At 36.9% G+C, this 18423-nt stretch overlaps 4 protein-coding genes and 1 non-coding gene across 8 annotated transcripts; 1 reads left to right on the top strand and 4 right to left on the bottom strand.

The window, feature by feature from the left end:
• Positions 1 to 106: 106 nt before the first annotated feature.
• Positions 107 to 2025, top strand: Cluap1 (clusterin associated protein 1). The gene is made up of 6 exons (XM_034337301.2): positions 107 to 251; positions 319 to 515; positions 584 to 982; positions 1053 to 1291; positions 1359 to 1537; positions 1633 to 2025. Exons 1-6 carry the CDS (start codon positions 230 to 232, stop codon positions 1914 to 1916), a joined length of 1320 nt encoding a protein of 439 aa, XP_034193192.2. The 5' UTR covers positions 107 to 229; the 3' UTR covers positions 1917 to 2025.
• On the bottom strand, positions 1988 to 13158 carry LOC117610200 (uncharacterized). Of its 4 annotated transcripts, XR_013063348.1 has the most exons (10): positions 12679 to 13158; positions 12428 to 12595; positions 7028 to 7078; positions 6349 to 6609; positions 5445 to 5653; positions 5165 to 5360; positions 4869 to 5096; positions 4326 to 4636; positions 3467 to 4225; positions 1988 to 3357 (listed from the first exon to the last, which is right to left on the bottom strand). XR_013063348.1 is itself a non-coding variant. In XM_034337297.2 (9 exons), exons 4-9 carry the CDS (start codon positions 6595 to 6597, stop codon positions 3718 to 3720), a joined length of 1701 nt encoding a protein of 566 aa, XP_034193188.2. In that variant the 5' UTR covers positions 6598 to 6609; positions 7028 to 7078; positions 12428 to 12595; positions 12679 to 13158; the 3' UTR covers positions 1988 to 3717. The 4 variants fall into 4 exon arrangements, 3 of the variants coding, with proteins under 3 accessions (XP_034193188.2, XP_076548033.1, XP_076548034.1); XM_034337297.2 differs by having other exon boundaries at positions 1988 to 4225; XM_076691918.1 differs by lacking the exon at positions 12679 to 13158 and having other exon boundaries at positions 1988 to 4225; positions 12428 to 12667.
• Positions 12165 to 15355, bottom strand: LOC143305225 (sodium-independent sulfate anion transporter-like). The gene is made up of 9 exons (XM_076691593.1): positions 15239 to 15355; positions 14887 to 15165; positions 14771 to 14788; positions 14404 to 14713; positions 14008 to 14310; positions 13612 to 13846; positions 13205 to 13427; positions 12428 to 12595; positions 12165 to 12182 (listed from the first exon to the last, which is right to left on the bottom strand). The coding sequence occupies exons 1-9, from the start codon at positions 15353 to 15355 to the stop codon at positions 12165 to 12167; spliced, it is 1671 nt and encodes a 556-aa protein (XP_076547708.1).
• LOC117610199 (sodium-independent sulfate anion transporter-like) lies at positions 15242 to 18275 on the bottom strand. The gene is made up of 3 exons (XM_076691920.1): positions 18122 to 18275; positions 15559 to 15743; positions 15242 to 15398 (listed from the first exon to the last, which is right to left on the bottom strand). The coding sequence occupies exons 1-3, from the start codon at positions 18165 to 18167 to the stop codon at positions 15387 to 15389; spliced, it is 243 nt and encodes an 80-aa protein (XP_076548035.1). The 5' UTR covers positions 18168 to 18275; the 3' UTR covers positions 15242 to 15386.
• TRNAS-AGA (transfer RNA serine (anticodon AGA)) lies at positions 17684 to 17765 on the bottom strand. Its single transcript has one exon. It is a non-coding gene; the product is annotated as a tRNA-Ser (tRNA).
• Positions 18276 to 18423: the final 148 nt, after the last annotated feature.

Raw genomic sequence — 18423 nt, 5'->3', positions numbered from 1 at the left:
ACTACTTAATATAATAAAAATCAACATGATTCCAAAACGATAAGAAATACTAATTTATTTGAAAAGCCACGTTCTCTGTATACTATATCACTTTGAGATACAGTCTCACTGGTCTCACAGTCTGTTACCTTAGCAACATAGAGGAAAACAAAGTAGAACTTACTAACAATAAGAAGCAAGCAAACAGAAGCGTATCCTTTCTAGTTTCTAATTAATTTTATATACCAGAATGTCATTTCGTGATTTAAGAAGTACGTAAACTAACATTTTGTACAATAAAATTCATCATATAATAAAATAATGATATTTTATCAATAGATTTTACGGAGATCATGCAAGTTCTCGGTTATCCTCGACTGATATCTCTCGGAAATTTCCGTTTGCCAAATTTTCCACTTGTTGCGGAAATTCTCGTTTGGTTGGTGAAAAGATTTGATCCAGATACAGAGATATCTGGGGAACACAATACTGAACAAGAACGTATTTTACTGATACGAACTATTGCTGAATTCATGGTAAAATATTGTTGAATTAATTATTAACGTAAGTATGAGAATAAATGTGGAAATATTTTTCGATACAGGCCTTGAAAGCAAACGTAAAATTAAATACCAAGAAATTGTATCAGGCTGATGGCTATGCTGTGAAAGAATTATTAAAAATAGCCACATTATTGTACGATGCTCAGAATAATAGTAACAATAATAGCATAACATCCCATGACAATGTTGGTCTAGCTAATTTTGATATATCTGATAAGAGTGAGCAATTGAAATCAACTAAACAATTAGCCAGTCAATTAACTGTTACCGGTGCATCGTTGTATGATTTGCTGGGACGTGAGGTGGATTTCCGAGAAATTCGTAATTCAAAGGTTTCCAGTGAATTTGATACATCAGAAATTGAAGCAGCTTTGAGAAATGTTATTGAGAATACACGTAAAGAAATTGATGACACCAAGAAGCAAATTGAAAGCGTCATGGTAATCTCTACCTGTTTGCTTCATCTATTGAAATGTTCTTAACATGATTTGCCTGTTGTTCTTTCTGTAGGATACAGAACAAAACCTGGACACAAGAATCGAAAGAAGACGCGCAGAACTAGAGAGAAATCAAAAAAGGCTACAAACATTGAAGAAAGTACGTCCAGCTTTTATGGAGGAATTTGAGAAGCTTGAAATTGAATTGAAAGCTTTATACGAAAATTATATAGAGAAATTTCGATATCTTGCGTATCTCGAACATTTATACGAAGACGAAGCTAAAGCTGAACAAGAAAGATTCGAAAGGAGGTGTGTATTAGCTGTTCAATAAAATCGGGATACGGTAATTAAAGTAATAACTCGTAATTGATAACAGGCAAGAAGCAACACGAAATCAGCTGAAGAAAATGAGAGCTGAAGATGCTAATTTTGAAAGCATGATGGAAGGGAACGATTCCATCCTACCCTCGAATCTTCAAGAACCTCCACCACCTCTTAGCGATATAGAAAAACAAAATACCGAGAAAACAGTTCCAAGCGGTCGACTGAAATCAGGTGAGAACATAAAATTATTAAACAGTATATTTTTTAAACAAATTTTAATAACGAACAACAACTACTTAATAAATATTCGTATAAAAACAATATAGCTGGCCGATCGTCGAGAACGCAAATATCACAGCGTCGAATTTATGGCAGTATGTCTGGGCGTCGAAGAGGAACGATTCAAGAATCAAATGACAGCGGTGGTTCATTAGACAGCGATAGTGATCTGTTAATTGACGGTGATCTGGATGACGACGATGAAGACGACGACGACGACGACGATATTCTAGACTCGGTAGGAAGATCGGACATCGGGAACTTTGATCTGAAGGTTGGGCAAGAAAAACGAGCCGTTAGTAAGATAGATCATTCGGACGAGGATTTTTAACCAGGTTACAAAAACCATTTACAAAAACTTGAAAATATACCGTTCGTCTTATTATCGATCCAGTATGGGCATATTTTTTTTTTTCCTTTTTTTTTTTTTTTTACAATAACTGTAAATAGATGTTAATAAAAAGTAACATATATCTTATCAGTTGATTGGGACCAGATCATTTTGACAATAGCGAAAAATACTTAATATATACATGTACACGACATGGCATCGATAAATAATTTCAAGTTTCATTATTTTATATAATAATTGTACGCGTTCAAGGGAATTAAAATACGTATTGTCATCGTATAATATTTATTCACTTGTCCAACACGGCGCGGCATGTCGTATCTGGTTCAGCACCGATCACATGTATATGTATATGGATTCACCTATCCTACACACTGTGTACGTAAATAACACGTACACGTATATGTGTATACACATATATACATAATAAATGTATGTGCGCGTAAAAAATGTGACGTTATGAAAGAAATAGAAATAGAAATAGAAATAGAAATAGAAATAGTTTGTAGCATTTCATTGTCATACGCCGAAAAACTTGTTAAGTTTCATTTAGCTGACAAAACTGCCCCCTTCATTTCTCTTTTCTTCTCCCTTTTTTTCCTCCCTTTATCACCGGGAATGCAATAATTCTCATTTCTTTCTCCGTAATAACAACATTCATCGAGATTGCTCTGGTTGTTATTGGAGGTTCCTTTACGACGAATCTCAAAATGAACAAGTTGGAACATAAAATTAATTGGTCAGATTGAAATCACTACGTGTAAACGGCGTTTTATAAAAAAACATTACACGTTGCTATGCATTTGCTATAGATTAAATACTAGTTGTTCTAGATATTGTATATTTATACATACATAAACTACGACTAGGTATTCATCCTATAGATATGCGTACGTTTTATTTTTCTCTTTATACGTTGTGCGGATTTATAGGTGTCGAAAAGAAATGTATCAACAAGAGACAAGAATGTAATATCGAGTTCCACACGTTAGAGCCACCAATATAGACCGGAGCGTAGGCCCTACGTAACAACTTGTGTATAGACGTATGTATGTAAGTACATCCGTGTGCAATCTAGGCATCTCTTGGTCAAGGATCAAGTGCAAGGGTTGCCTTGGATCATATCTTAATCAAGAGAAGTCTACGTTGCAAGAGGACGTACCAGACAAGAGTGAAGATTCGAATACAGCACACAGCAGAAGGTCAGGCTTCATCTCCTGATTCGAGTTTATAAAACTCGTGGATAGGGTGCATGCATCATCATCATCATCATCATCGGTGGTTAGTCTGAAACAATCCTCAACATTGTCAATCGGTATACTTTTGAATTGCGTCAGTGAATGATAATCTATCTTATATGTGTAGTTCTGCCTTTGATCTTCACCCTCACCTGGCAGGAGCAACATTGTCCCTCTAGATTCTAGATGAAACGAAAATAAACTCTCAAGTAAATGTATGTATAAAAACATGAATAAAGCACCATATAGCAGTAAGAGATGCAGGATCGATCCGGAAAATTGATTCCCTACTTTTCTGGCCGGTCATGAGTCCATCTCACGTAGAAAAATAGTATTCGTCAGCATTTCGATGAGCAGCCCTGTGCCAAGTCAAGTTTTGGTTTTTTAGGCTTGGAAACACAGCTACGGTACACACGATAAATTCCAGCACGAGGGCGATTATCAAGCTATGGGCCACCATAGTTGTAGAAATAGGTTCTCGCCACTTTCGGTGTACCAGTAAAATTACCAATATCCCAGAGAATATCGAGCACGGTTTTTCGCTACCTGATCGACTTCGATACAGGGTTCGCTTTAATCCGCGGTGTCATGGCCGGTATCGGTTCTAATTTCGGTAAGAAACACTCGCCGCTCAGATCCGTCCAGGTTTTACCCACGTTATCGGCTAATCTATCTTTGTATTTGTAGGCCGTCCTATCGACTACAGATTGAGTCTTTATACAGTCGTCCCCGCCAAACTCACAGACCCGGTAATGATGTAAAATCGCAGCGTCCGAAGGCACGTTCAATGTTCCGTGGCCGGGGATGAACTCCCAAACGAAATGATTACCCGCCTCGACAACGTTCTGAGGCTTGCATACGTATTTCGAGCGTTGTTTGTGCGGATGCAGTTTCGTTCTGCGCCTTGTTTTCCTCAACGTGATCAAACCAGCCTCGACCGGCGTTCGACTTACAGACACGAACGGATCGTCCGTCCACTGCAGATAAAAGAAAGCATTTTGAAAAGAATACGCTCCCGTGGATTTGGTATTTATATGATTGCTCATCCACCTGAAAAAAGAAACATATGTATAATAAAATGATTATAGTGCTGGTGCCTGTCCTGTGGTCAGATGTTTATATGTATATCTTGTGATAAAGGAATCCTTACTTTATGAGATCGATGATGGTGTCGTTGTGCCTGGGAATGATAAACTCGTCAAGATCTACCAGCGCCACGTACTCGTATTTGTACATTGATCGATAAAGACAATCGTTCAGGGCAGCGAACAATCCTTCCGTACGAATCTCTCGCTGGGAAATCATGTCTAAACGATGCCAGGGTAAGACGGTAACTAAACCTTTCGTCTCGTAGTATTTCAGCGCGCATCCGGCCTCTGTACCAACCGTGTCATTGTAGAGAGTCACATGGCTGGCACCTAACAGTCTATGTAACTCGATGAACTCTACCAGCTGCAGCACCTATGAAATTTTTTTATGTTTTTCAACTGCCTTCTTTTTCCAATCTTCCACTCGTTCATACAACACTCTATCGATTTAGCTTGGGTTACGCCGTGACTGGACACTATCAACCCCTTAAACCCTTGCTACAGACGAACGAATAAGAATAACGAGAACCCGTTGTTGAATTAAATCGTGAGAATGATTACGAACGAGAGTGCCTTCCTTTCTTTGCATTCACACTGCAACCTACTCTGTTGTAATCGTAGTGGAGAGGCTTCACGCAAATAGCCAATGATTCTTTATCCTTGGTCCTAGTCTCTGGACGATTCTGAACGAGGATACGATTTGTCGGTGCTGCTTTCAGTCTTGCCACGACACTTACTGTTTCCGGTACTCTGTCGGCCGTGGGCGATTCTTTAGGCAACGGGCAAATCACGAAGCAGGCGCTGTACTTTAAGTTCCAATTTTCTCTGATCACCTGTCGATGCAATTAACAAACGCGTATGTATGTACACGCGATAAAACTTTTATTTTAAACTAACGCACCTTCACTTTAGCGGCCACCGTCACGGAAGCAGTGACATTTTCTCCATTCTCCGTCCGATACCAAAGTCTACACCAAACGCGTTCTGGTCCTCTGGTCTTCGTTGCGCTGATTATCCGTACCATACCCTGATTTTTCCCTGACGGTGTACCACCGACTCTGTCGTCAAAATACGCCGAGTATACAAAGAATTTGAATCTGAGAACGGAAAAACAGCAAACTCTTTGATCACGGTGTACATATATGCCATACATTATAAATTCACGGAAACATACAACACACCTGGTTTTCGTGACTGGTAGCCATTCAGCGTGCGTGATCCTCAAGCTCTGATCAAGTTGTGGCAGACGAGCTTCTAGGTTCGGTGGTAAGCTTGGTAAACCTCGGGGATCTGGTTGCAGCATCGCGGTCTTCTGCCCTCCATCTTCCCCGCGCATCAATAATCCGATATGATCGTCGAAGCTACCCTTCAGTCCGATGTAATCTTCAGCCTGCGAACGGCAACAGAACGTCATTCCTTAGGGAAAAAGTTGGCGCCTATTTCGAACACACTGCCCTTTCCTTTCGACTCGGTCTAGGCTAGAATGGAGTAAAGGGACTAGTAAAAGAACGAAATAAAAATAGAAGAAGGGGAGAGAGAAATCGATGGTCCAGGATGGCAAACTTTCCCGTCTCCACTATTCTTCCGTTTTCTACGAACAAAGAGCGACCGAGTAGAAAGTTCAGCCCGAGCCCTTGCCATTAGTTCTGGAAAGTCTTTTACCAGTTCCCTTTGCTTTCAACTGGAAACGTTTGAGGATTATCGAGGCCGCGAGCGACATGGAACTTTTCGAAACTGGATATCTTCTGTGCTTATTTGTAGATACCAACGAAAAGAAAACGACCAAGTTAAAGGAAGAGCTTTCGGTGTCACGGATCGCCGACAGAGCCAACCAGACGTTTTAATTTCCCCGAGGATAAGAGCCATGCTCGCCGAAACTTCGCTATAACCTCTCTATCGCTTTTATTCCTGATGATTAGAGAAACTTTATAGGAAAGATTAAAATAGTCCGACTGGTCTGACTGGTTTGATTTAACGTGGCCACCTCTGTTTTAGTAGTGGTTTGGCATAACGTGCCAAAGACGTTGTTTCACGTCGACGTTGTTTTAATCGAGTGGATACAGCTGCTTCTAATTGCGTACTTACTCCGATTTCCCCGTAATCTGGACGATCGGGCGCAGCCGGCAATCGATGTCCGCTTCTGTGACCTCCTAGAGCTCCTGTGCCACCTACACCCACGCCACGCCTCTCGTCGATCAGGAATATTTCCGTAAGGACGATCAAGCCGAACACGGCGAAGAACATGACCACAAGCATAAATGACATGTTTGCCCGTTCCTTCAGGACACCGGCGTTCGCACGGCTCCCTCCTGATCCGCTCCTTCGAGAACCCATCTTCGTGAGGTTCTATTCAAAGGGAAAAATATAATAAATATCTGCCACTGCAGACACTTCAAATTTCTTCGTTGTGAAAAGATATAAAGACATCGATAGATTCCCTTTTATATTTTTATCGGCAAACTACTACACAGACTGTTCGACATAAATCAAGTTTCTCATGTATACGTATATGTATAATGGGACTACGATTCTCTTCGTTCCTGGATGAGAAAGAATTTTCTCCAGTATCGAGCTTTTTAGCTTTGCCTGTCTATCGATTCCCCTTTTAAAATGCACAACTGCTCGTATATCGTTCGATAATAAATGCGAACAGAGTGCTTTGAATCGCATCGAGGTCGGCAAAGCGTTCAAGATAGAAGGCAAACAATCTTATTGCCTGAAATTTTAATAGAGGAATTTCCATTACTCGCATACCGCGACTCACCTAAAATGGTCCCAGGAAAGCCACTGCCAAGCATGGGAACGGTAGTTCCTTCTGCAAACAAAGGAGAAAAAAAAAGGAATGTCAGTAATAATTGATTGAAAGAGCTTTCCTTCCTGCAAAAACAACGCGAGTTTATTGCGTTGGAAAACTTCATCCCCGCTTGCGTTAAATAAGTAAAGAAAACAACTTTTCATCTTAACCCCCTTCTAAGTAATAATTTTATCATTCAAAATGCCTAGGGGTAAAAGTACACCTATCCTTAATTAAGGAAAGTCTAAATTGCACATAACTGGGAATAGGAAACAGAAATTGTCGTAGCCGAGGTTAAAATGAATTGTATATTCTAAGCTAGAATTGGCCAGAATTGATTGAATATATCTCTATGAAACGGAATATCTAGCAGAATCTCCAAAAGGTTCAATGGAAATTCCTAAAAGAGAAATGAACCTATTCATTCATAGTCACTCTGTATAAATCGTGAACATGTCATAGTATGAGGATTTACTTTTTCCACTGTCCTGTCTTATTCATACGGTTGTAGATGGTAATTATTCTTGATAAGAAACCGAGGGTAGAGGATTTATAGTCTTCGGTCACGATAAGCTAAGGTAAATCGACACAGTCTATGGACGAGTGGTATAATAATAATAATAATAATAATAATAAAAAAAGAAGGTGACGCTTTAATTAATTTTCATATTTTCGAGCTCGTATCTTGATAGAAGAACAAGTCAAAATGAGAAGAAAGTTAAATTTCAGAACAATGTTTTGTTTGTATCAGGAAACTTTATCTTAGACGAGATAGCAATATATCCTGACAAAGGGACACTCGAGACCTGTTATTTTTCTCTAACTTAAACTTTCCTAGCTTCCTGTTTTAAAGCAACGACTACGAAAATTAAGTGCAGCAAAGTTTTCTTTCGACGGATAAACTGAACTTGTTAACCGTATCTCGTGTGGTATTGGACAAACTTCTCTAATATCGAGGGAATCTGATGATTTTCGATTTACAGTCTGCTCTAGAAGAAGGTGGGAAATTAAAAAGAAGCAATACAGATTCTCACTGACATCGCTCGTACCATAAATGCAAAATGCAATTTATTTTTTCATGTTCAAACTTTTCTCTAATTTCATAGAATTAAACAATTTCAAATGTAAAATGTTCAATTATACATAAATGGACATTCATTTTGTTGAAAATCTACGTTTGCCACTCTTTTATTATTTCACTACATTGTAAAATATTTAATGAAATGTTCATATTGAAGTAAATAAAAATTTAATAATAACGGACAGCCGTTCGTTTTAATCCAACAATGTGATTGTTTTCTTTTACATAATAATAAACGAAACGAATGCTGATATTTTTCTGCAAACTATTGTTACGTTATTTCAACTGTCCCTCGTTGGACCAAATGCATCTTGAAATAAGACCCAAGAATAAATTGTCTAATTAAATATTTTCTCTGGAAAGGATTACTACATGATCCATAATTAAAAAGAATCCTGAATTGTTCATCAAATTAATTACACCTTTGATCGCTGCCTGTTCTTCAAACGTTTTCAGATAAATTATTGACCTCTCGTCTGTTCTATTTAGTAACGATATAATGGACCATAATTTCCCAGCCAGCTACGATGCTGAATAAATCCTTGCATGGTTAACCACGCACGACTGATTCGTATAACTTCTGGCTCGTGCTTTTTGCCCGCGTTTTGTCCATCTTCCCCTCTTGCACGCGTTCAAAGAGCCTCGTTTCCCTTCAATTCTACCGCACGCACGGTGGAAAGAAAAAAAATGGATAAAGTGGCAAAGAAGCCGAGTCTGTTAATGACCCAGGTCGACCACTTGCTAATTGAATTTTATATCATCAGCTCATTTGAAAAGTTTAATAAATAAATTAATTAATTCCTATTAAAGGTCTGATTAGGAAGAAGCCAAATACATATGTCAACTGTCTAAGGTTATCCAATAGCGGAATTTTTTACTCTGTTTCATAAAAAAAAAAATATGCTTCTCATGGCGTATAAACGAAAACTCGGATTTCTCCCATAAACCTGTAAATCGGATAACGTATGAATCAATAACATGTCTCACTTTATCAATAACATGTCGTTCGAAAACGATAAGCGTGTACGGGGACAGGTAATCTGTCCAAGTGTCAGCTAACGTTATTTCGATCGAACATGTACGAGCCGAACACTTATTTTTGTCCTCTGCCTTTCGTCTTTGAACGTGACCAGAGAGCAGGCATTGATTTTCTACGACCACCAAAGAGTGCACAACCTGCCACGGTTATATGTACATCGTCCTGGAAGAAAGGAAGTCGTGCGACAGAAACTGTGCGATGTGCTAGATATTACTTCCTTCCTTCCTTCCTTCCGCCTGTTGCACCGAATCGCGACCTTGCCTTACGCAACGTTACAATTCACTTTTCGATACCATCGTCTTCCGTTAACCAACGGAATTACCATTGTTGAACACGAATTATAGCTCGATTTCGTTTACAAGATTACCAACCAACAAGTCACCAACGACGATCAGGTGGCTACAAGAGTAACACCCACCCTTAAATTATTCACCTAATCCCGACCATCCTATGGAACCCTTGCCTCGTTCGTCAAACTGTTGCCAACACCAGAGACTAGGTTTCACTCTACTTACTCGCTAGAGTCATCTTTTTATCGCTCTTTTTATGATCTCCGCCACTCCCCATTGGCGATTTAGTATCATCGAGTGACAACCAAGTACCAACGTCCCTCTTCAACATGTTCAAACCTTACACACACTTCTAAGCGCGTCCATTGTACTATAAATTAGAATAAATTGCAATTTTTGCAAAAACTTTCTCTCGACTTCGTAATATCCTTCCTTTTGTACATTTTCATGACACTAAACACTGCCACTGCTTGAGAAATGGCGACCAGGCAGAGCAATTAGAAGGACGATACATTTCTGTCCACGTTGCAAGCTTTATTGTTTTCTGTCGAGTGACAAATGATCCCCAAGTGTCATCGTTCGTATTCCGTTCACCAAACAAATTTTCAAGCCGATCCTCAAGAACGAACGTTCGAAGGTCCATTATGGCTGTTCTATTAAAAAAATAAAAAGTACATTTCAAGCATTCCCTTTCCCGGATTTAATTAATATAATAAAAATCATGTTTTTTCCGACAATTCCCACTACCCCTATATCGTTATTTTCCTCAGGGAAGCCTGATTTCACACACGAGTGTACGACTGCACTTTTCTGATGCACCGATGCACCAAAATGCATAAATCCATTTTCAGAATATGTAACGCTCGACGCTGTTTAATTTTTTAAAGATACAGTTTATCCTGTATTACCCTGTACATGTAATGCGTTTTACATCGAAAATTGAAATATTTCATGTACAGGTGAATGTATGGTAGACGAAATTATATTTCGCGTGAAACCTATAAAGCGATATAAAGAGAACGAAAATCAAGGTATAACGTTTTAACCGAATTCATGGTAATATTTATTTTATCACAGTTAATAATGAAAAAAGAAAAAAAAAAATAGAGCTGCACATATGAATTTAAAATTAAAATTTCTCCTATGTTACCATGCAAATTTTCGATGAATGTTTTTCATGACTATGTTTCTGTAAAAATTCAGATATTTAGGTCTCTAGAGATTACATAAATTGGAATGTAAATGACTCGTTAACATAAACGCTTGTTCGATAATAATATTCAACATTAAACTTTCATAATATTTTTACATTTTTTATTCAAATAAATCGAATTTTTATTTTAAAAATCTTATGAATCGTAATACGAAACGTTTCCTCTCTATAATTTATTCATTAATCTGACTATTTCTAGAAATAAAAATTCAATATTATAGATAGTTTTGAGAATATTGTCGGGAAATATTTTATGATAACTGTTAACCGAAGCAGAATTATGTATCGTGTTTGGTGCTGTTATCGTACTAGTACCACTAACGATTAATAAGTCATCCGGTGAGTGATAAGTTCTCAACTTGCTGAGTGTTTTTTTGGGGGGTTTTTTACTGTTTGTACGGCAACAATTACAGAAAAATAAAAGTACTAAACAATGCACGCTACTTTGTAAAATATGGAGCACCTGATACCTCTAACAAAGTTTTTACTTTGTATCCTTTTTTCATGTATCTTTATCCATTATATGTAATCGTTGAACTTTTTATCACTCCCATTAAAAAAGTTATACTTCCATTTAAAATATTAAAAATAGTTACCATGTAAGAAGATTACGATCGGGGCTATTTTGTTTTATTCGAGAATAATTAGAAATAAAATTCCAAACGTGACTTTGTTAATGGATAATGATGGTACAAAGTAACAATTGCGTTTCATCGATTCAAAGTGAAATCAAAGTTTAATTATCAATTACACTAAACAACGAATTAGTTCAGTTATCGTACAGTTCCTTTACGAATTTCAATACGTTTAGCGAAATTACAGCTAATGAACACGCGATGTAATCTCAGTTCGACAAACTTTTATCAAAAGATAAGAAGCTTAAAAAACCGAATAGTTCAAGCTAATCATAATTTGTTGTTAAGTTGTTGCGTTCCAAATAATGAATTCTGTAGCTACGAAAAAATAATTGTTACCCCTGTTCTGGTAAATTATATTTTATCTTGGATGCATTTGTCATCCATTAAGATTTATCTATTTAATTTTCTGCATTATTTTCAACTTAAAAATAAGTGTGCATCAAGCGTAGGTAGTTCTAGTGTTAAATGTATTAAATTTTTTATTTGTCCATCTATAGTTATGAACGAGATTGAGTAATTTATAGTGCTATTTGAAAGTTGCAAAGTCGCCGGATACTTATAAACGTTAGCTTAGGTCGGAAGGACTTCCGCTATAACAACGTAATTAAAAATTAGTATCAAAATCAACTGCTCGCAATTTAGACGACAAAAGATTCTTATCACCTGTTACGTGTTTAATTACCGCGTGTCACGAACCGGTTATTAGGTGATATAACATTTGTTATTGAACACTGAACTGTTTTAATAACGAGAGAAGAAGAAAAAAATTTTAATTACCCGTCATATACATATACATATATATATATATATATACATATACGTAATCTAATTAAATCTCTCTTTCCATCATGGCTCGAGGAATCCCTGAGGACAATTAAAATGTAAATCAAGGTTATTCAATGCGGGGGTGAAATCTAATAAAAATGAAGTGAAACTCTACTGATCGCGAAAAGGGGTAGATTTTGGTGCATGGGTCAATCATAACTGAAATTGAACAACTGTCAAGTACACTGACCTCCATAAGAAAACTGTTGGGCACGAGAGTCCAAGTGCGCCCCCGTGGTTGCGTTTCGAAACGAGTGAACAAGTGACACACAAGTATTACTTACGATTACGATGCGACACTGTCCAGCTGGCCTGCATTTCCCCTGTGTAACTGGTATACCGGCATCTTCCTGACAGTTGCTGTCCGTCCTGGTCGTCCGCCTCATTCTAACATCGCGATCTCTTTGACGTTTGCTGGTTGTCGTGAAAAAACGTAACAACACACCAACGATCTACAATAATTAACCGGGACTGTTTGTTTAGTTTTTTCTTATTTTTTTTTTTTTTTTTTTTTTCTTTTCTTTTCTTTTCTTACAAATTAACGCAACAGCCTGTTTGAGAGAATATAAACGGACCTTCTGGAATGACACCGAGCTTACCGTTCACAGAGCCGCGACACTTATCGCGTTGTAAACGGTCGGTCACTGGCGCACACTCGTAGGGCGAGCGCATCGATCGAAGCACCCCTCCAGAGCAGAGCATGCGCGCTGATGGTGTGAAAAAAAAGGCGCGGAAGTACGTTCAGAGATGTACTTTTGAATCTTGTATTTAAATATTATTTCTATACAGAAACAGCTATGGGGGAAACTGCAATGCCTATATTATTATTATTATTATTAAAGGTAGAGGAAGAAAAAAGAATGTAAATTTCAGTTCGTGTGTCTGTCTCTTCGTATAAAAAGAGTCCATGCTCTGGCAAGGACGTGTGGTGTCATAACTTAGATGAAATGAAAGATCACTAGCTGAAACGTGAAAGATCTGTAGCTTTCGCGCAGTACGTTTGATCCCGGATTTCATGTCGAGCGAGGAACGTGTGACGATGTGATTTCGGCTGAAAATACTTGAGCTATGCTGCCAGAATTTCTGAAGGACATCGTCAGGGTAGCGTCGTAGCGTATTAAAGTCCGCCTCGGTTCCTCGCACCAGTTCCAGAACATCAGCTTTTGCTCCCTCGCCTTCAGGTCCTTCGAAAGCAAAGCAAGGTTCTTCGCGACAGTTGCATCGATTCTCACCACGTGACGACCTTCCACTATCACTGGTATCGTTTCTGCTCTCCTGTCGCACCTAAATGGTCAACGTGGTGTTAGCTTAAGATTTATCAAGAACTTATCAAGTTCTACATTTTTCTTCTCATTGATTATTATTTTCTCTATAGTAGAATATCAATTTCCGTTATGGGGGTTTATAGACCTGAAAATCCTTAACGAGATTATATGTATGTAGATATCCTGTTGAACCTAATACTGACCAGGACATCACTCGTTCCCGTAGATATTCAGCAGCTGGATAACTCAATGATTGTTTCGGCGATACGAAGAGAATCTTCAGTCCATCGATAACTCGTTCTTCGATCAGTAATCCCGGTCTGGCCGCGAAATAGAGTAGCAGAATTAGATTTACCGCGATCCCAGCAATCATCCCGTATTCTGGACCGATTGCCAAGCAGCTGAACAAAGTCACCGTCAAAGGTATCAAATCGATCTCTGCGAATAGAAACAGATTCTTCTCTATTACTAGAATCTGATCGTCGCGCGTCGGACTTCTCCGATTCTCAGAGGAAATTGTCTCGGAAGAAAATGAAAGAAATTGCTTTGTATCATAAGTACTTAAAAGAAAAATGATCAAAAGCAGTTGCTTAACTTACTTTTAGTTTTCCAAAGGACGCTGAAGATATCAAATTCCAGCATATAGTACATGGCAACTATAATCACTGCGGCAAGGGTTGCTTTCGGAATGTATTCGAATGTCGAGGTCAGAAGGCCGCAAGCTAAAAGCACAAAGGATCCGGTAATTACACCGCCCATCGGTGTTTTTACACCCGAAGCGTTGTTTACGGCTGTTCTTGTGAAGCTCCCCGTGCTTGGCATTGATCGTGAAAAGCTTCCAAAAATATTACAAAGTCCCAAAGCCAGCATCTCTTGATTAGCATCCACCGTTTTTCCTTTTGCTGACAGTTCAGTGATTATAGATTATAGATTATAAATTATAAATTAGATACCTAGAACCGTGATAGGATATTTTAGATTTTTCAACAACTTACCAAACGCTTTGGCAATGGCAATGCTCTCCAAAATGGCGATCAGTGGAGTGGAAATGGTGGTGCTTCCCAGTTCACCGACTATCTCCTTGAAATCGTAAGTCTTATTCCCTTTTACGATGGAAAATGGCGGAGGAGCGAACGATGGTAAACCTTTCGTAATATTTCCAGTAATTCTGAACGGTTTAATGCCGTGAGAGAACAACGAATAACTTAATATTATTCCAATGACGACAACCACCGCGTTTCTCGCCAACGACGTTACCCACATCAATTTCTGCCACCATGTTCCACTTTTCTTTCCTCGCAATTTCTATTTCCCATAGTCAAAGAAAAAAACATACATATACCTAATTAGATATTGACAAACCTTCAGATGAAATTCAACCTATTTGTTGAAATATAAATTCTTCATTTGATTTTCAAAGATGTTTCTACTGTTTTAATTCAATTTTTTTTTTTTTTTTTATTTTAATATGTACTCACTTTAAGACCTACGAGTAGAATCATAGAACAGACTCCGAGAACTGTATCCCACAACCTGACATCGTTCAGATGGTCCGCAACTTTAACAACGGCGTCGATGAACGAGTCACTTTTTTCTGTTAAACCAAGAATGGTACCCAACTGAGATGTTCCAATTATTATAGCAGCCGCGTTGGTGAAGCCCGAAATCACTGGCATGCTGACGAATTCGACGAGGAATCCTAGATGAAGCAGTCCCATGATCGAGATCACGCAACCTGATAAGAAGCAGAGGAGTACCTGAGGAACGATCGGTACATGTCGTTAGAGTTCAATCATTTGCCAAGATTACAAGGTTTAAAGTTACACTTACAGCAACGTCAGCTCCAAGATTTATAACATGGGATTGCGATAACAGTGCCATTATAGCCGTAGGTCCCACGGTGATGTCTTTGCAGCTACCGAACACCACGTACACGAAACACCCCATGAAACTGCTGTACAGGCCATACTGAAGTTTTTCAAAAGTTCACCTAACGAGAACCAGTCTTTCCACTATCGTCAATTTCATGTAACTGCTATGGTTAAAAATAACCATATGCACTCGCATATAAACATCCACAACAGAGTAGTTATACATTCGTTGAAACTTTCACAAATAAATCGGAAACTTTATAAAAGAATTATACACACCTGGGCTGGCAGTCCAGCTATAATTGCATAAGCTATACCTTGCGGTATAACAGTCAAACCGACGGTCAATCCTGCCAAAAAGTCCTGCAGGAATTTTGATAAATTGTATCGAGGTAGCCATTCTAGGATCGGTATCCTTCGTATGATATACTGCTTTAAATTCAATCCGGATTCTACGTTCCTCCCTGAAATCCAGTAAGTTCATATAAGTGATGAGTGAATCAGTCCGTCTCGATTAACAAATTAATTGTTACAAGTTCATAAATTTTTACTGGTTGGAAGTGTAGTGTAGATGGTATCAGACATTTTCACTAACTATTTTACGCTACCACTTTCTTTATAACACGACATCAAAGTACTCACAATAAACGAGGAATGAAGAATGAGAAGAAGTTAAGTTATGTAACTTCATGGTAAGGACATATTGCGATACCTTCATTATCTATTGACTATAATGTTTAAATCGTTCGCAGCCTCGTAACGCTTGTCTAATATCATAAAATTACTTTAATAATCAAGTTGTCACAGTAAAGATATTATTACCTTCCTGCCCTTTTGAAACAAGAAAATGTTAATATCAATATGAAATTATATAGTAATAGTAAATTAAAACACATATTACATGTATAATGTAATGGAACACGTAATTACTTATTGATTAGTTTCAATATCCGCATGCAATTATCTATTGACTACAAAATTCGAGTATCAGAATATAATATAACGAGAAGTAAGCTTGATAATAGTAGTAAATTTAAATACGTATAAGTAATTATGCAGTATAAGGCTATAATTACATATATGTATATTTGATGATGGAAATGCATATAACGAACAATTACTTATTGATTACAAATTTGAACGCAAGAATGCAATATTTATATTTAAAAATTTACATTTAAAAAATATTGTAATTCAATGGAATTTGTATTTGCTTACTGATTAAATAATTGCTTGTTTAAATATTAGAACACAGGGTGATATGTGCCTGCAGATTAATTGATTATTGAATTATTAATTATCAATTAATTAATTAAATATAAGTAAATTAAATGGAACAAAATCCTGAGGCTACTTACACATCATTATATGTATGTAGACTATTTCTGAAATGTTTAATAAAATTTCATTTACAATTTACACAAAAATCACTCTACACCTTTCATCCACAGCAGTCCAAAAGGGTACTGACAGGCTATATTAAAAAGCTCAGCGGTCGGCAAACAAGAAAACAAATTTTCAGATTTATAAGATCAGTATAAATACAGATAACAAGCGCAATTCATGATTGCGAAAATATTGATGGTACGAATTTTTTATACCGCTTGATAACAAATCACATGATTAATAAAAACAATAAAATTGTATTTATCTTGACTAAATCTCTTAAATGCTTTGTCATCATTTTTTTTGTAAACATTTTCTGTGTGAACAGAGTCTTAAAAAAAAAACTCTAAATGAATAAAAGAAATGGAAAAGTTCATTACCATTTTGCACTCTGAAGCTTCGTTTTCGAGATATAAACAATTTAATTTTAACTATCCGCTACTCGCCACCATTTTTTAAGTTCACCGAGTGGACCAATAACTTAGCGTGTGGTCACGCGAGTACGTGCACGCACGTGTTCGAAGAAATTGTACTACCAAATATTTGTTTTTGAAATATACCATCATAAATTTACATCTCTAACAATAAGAGTATTATAACATATTTTAATACTTTTTGTGGCTACTTCAGTTTATACAAATCTAATTGATAAATAATGCACAAAACAGAAAAATAGGTTAAAGAAAAAAATATTTATGATTTCTACTGATTACAAGATATAATAGAGCAAACAGTAATGTAATGATGATATAATGTAATTATAATTCTTTATCTTCCTAACTGTTTAGCGAAACTCTCGGGTATTATCAAGTTGACGCATACCTACAAGTATATTATTCATTCTAAAGATAACGAGATTTTTTTTAAAACTTATAAAAGAGTAGCTTCCTGTTACTAAATATTATACAGGACTAGGTATGTAAAATATAAGTTTGAATTTTGATACCTAATAGAAATCTAATTGAAATAAATGGAATGCAATTCATAAAAAAAATTAAATTGCCAACCCCAATTTTATCGCAGTCGGTAGGACTCGAACCTACGCTCCCAGAGGGAATCTGATTTCTAGTCAGACGCCTTAACCACTCGGCCACGACTGCTCGTCTCTTTTATCCCTTGTACCAATATAAGCAGGGAATTAGATATTTAATTAAATCAAAATATAAAATTATAATTAAATAGTAATATATTCAAACATTGCTTTGAATGTTAAGTTTTCTAACAGCCTTTACCATGTTTTCACAGTATTAAATTAATACGAAAATGAAGCACCAATTTATTGTACCTATGTAATGATAAAATGAAATCACATATGATTGAGTATGCCTATGATTCAGCAATGAACATAATTGTCATGTAAAATATAAAAAAATCTAGAGAACAGATGAATTCAGTTATGATTTTTTAAATATTTAATTATTCACAATATCTATTGGAAATTTCAAATCATGCTTACCGAGAAGAGGCGTCGTCTCCTCGATATTCCTTCTTTCATATGACATTTTTGCATAATCGAATACTGTGTCAACGTCTCAAATACTTCACAACACTAATGCACGATCTAAAAAGTAACAATGTCGATAAAGCAGGATATGATTATGAAACGTGACTGTAATGTTCTGATCACGTGACATTATGTTATATCGTGTTGTACACGAATATCAAATATCATTATTAGATAACATGTAGAATTGCGCGAACTTTAAAATAAAGAATATTTTAAATATAGAAAAAACTATCAACTTATGAAACTATAAA

This window comes from Osmia lignaria, chromosome 13 (assembly GCF_051020975.1).
Source record: "Osmia lignaria lignaria isolate PbOS001 chromosome 13, iyOsmLign1, whole genome shotgun sequence".
Lineage (NCBI taxonomy): Eukaryota > Metazoa > Arthropoda > Insecta > Hymenoptera > Megachilidae > Osmia > Osmia lignaria.
The sequence above is the reverse complement of the archived record's forward strand: the minus strand, read 5'-3'. Positions and strand labels throughout refer to the sequence as shown.

Coding starts and splice junctions, on each gene's coding strand:
- Cluap1 (XM_034337301.2), top strand. CDS start 230: ATGTCATTTCGTGATTTAAGAA. Junction 252..318: donor GTCATTTCGTGATTTAAGAA/GTACGTAAACTA, acceptor TTTTATCAATAG/ATTTTACGGAGATCATGCAA. Junction 1,538..1,632: donor AAGCGGTCGACTGAAATCAG/GTGAGAACATAA, acceptor AAAACAATATAG/CTGGCCGATCGTCGAGAACG.
- LOC117610200 (XM_034337297.2), bottom strand. CDS start 6,597: ATGGGTTCTCGAAGGAGCGGATCAGGAGGGAGCCGTGCGAACGCCGGT. Junction 5,361..5,444: donor CTACCAGTCACGAAAACCAG/GTGTGTTGTATG, acceptor TTCCGTTCTCAG/ATTCAAATTCTTTGTATACT. Junction 4,637..4,868: donor TCCACTACGATTACAACAGA/GTAGGTTGCAGT, acceptor AAAATTTCATAG/GTGCTGCAGCTGGTAGAGTT.
- LOC143305225 (XM_076691593.1), bottom strand. CDS start 15,355: ATGGGGTGTTTCGTGTACGTGGTGTTCGGTAGCTGCAAAGACATCACC. Junction 14,311..14,403: donor TGCCATTGCCAAAGCGTTTG/GTAAGTTGTTGA, acceptor CTGAACTGTCAG/CAAAAGGAAAAACGGTGGAT. Junction 12,596..13,204: donor ATTCTGGCAGCATAGCTCAA/GTATTTTCAGCC, acceptor TAATTATTGTAG/ATCGTTGGTGTGTTGTTACG.
- LOC117610199 (XM_076691920.1), bottom strand. CDS start 18,167: ATGTCATATGAAAGAAGGAATATCGAGGAGACGACGCCTCTTCTCG. Junction 15,744..18,121: donor GGAGACGACGCCTCTTCTCG/GTAAGCATGATT, acceptor ACTGGATTTCAG/GGAGGAACGTAGAATCCGGA.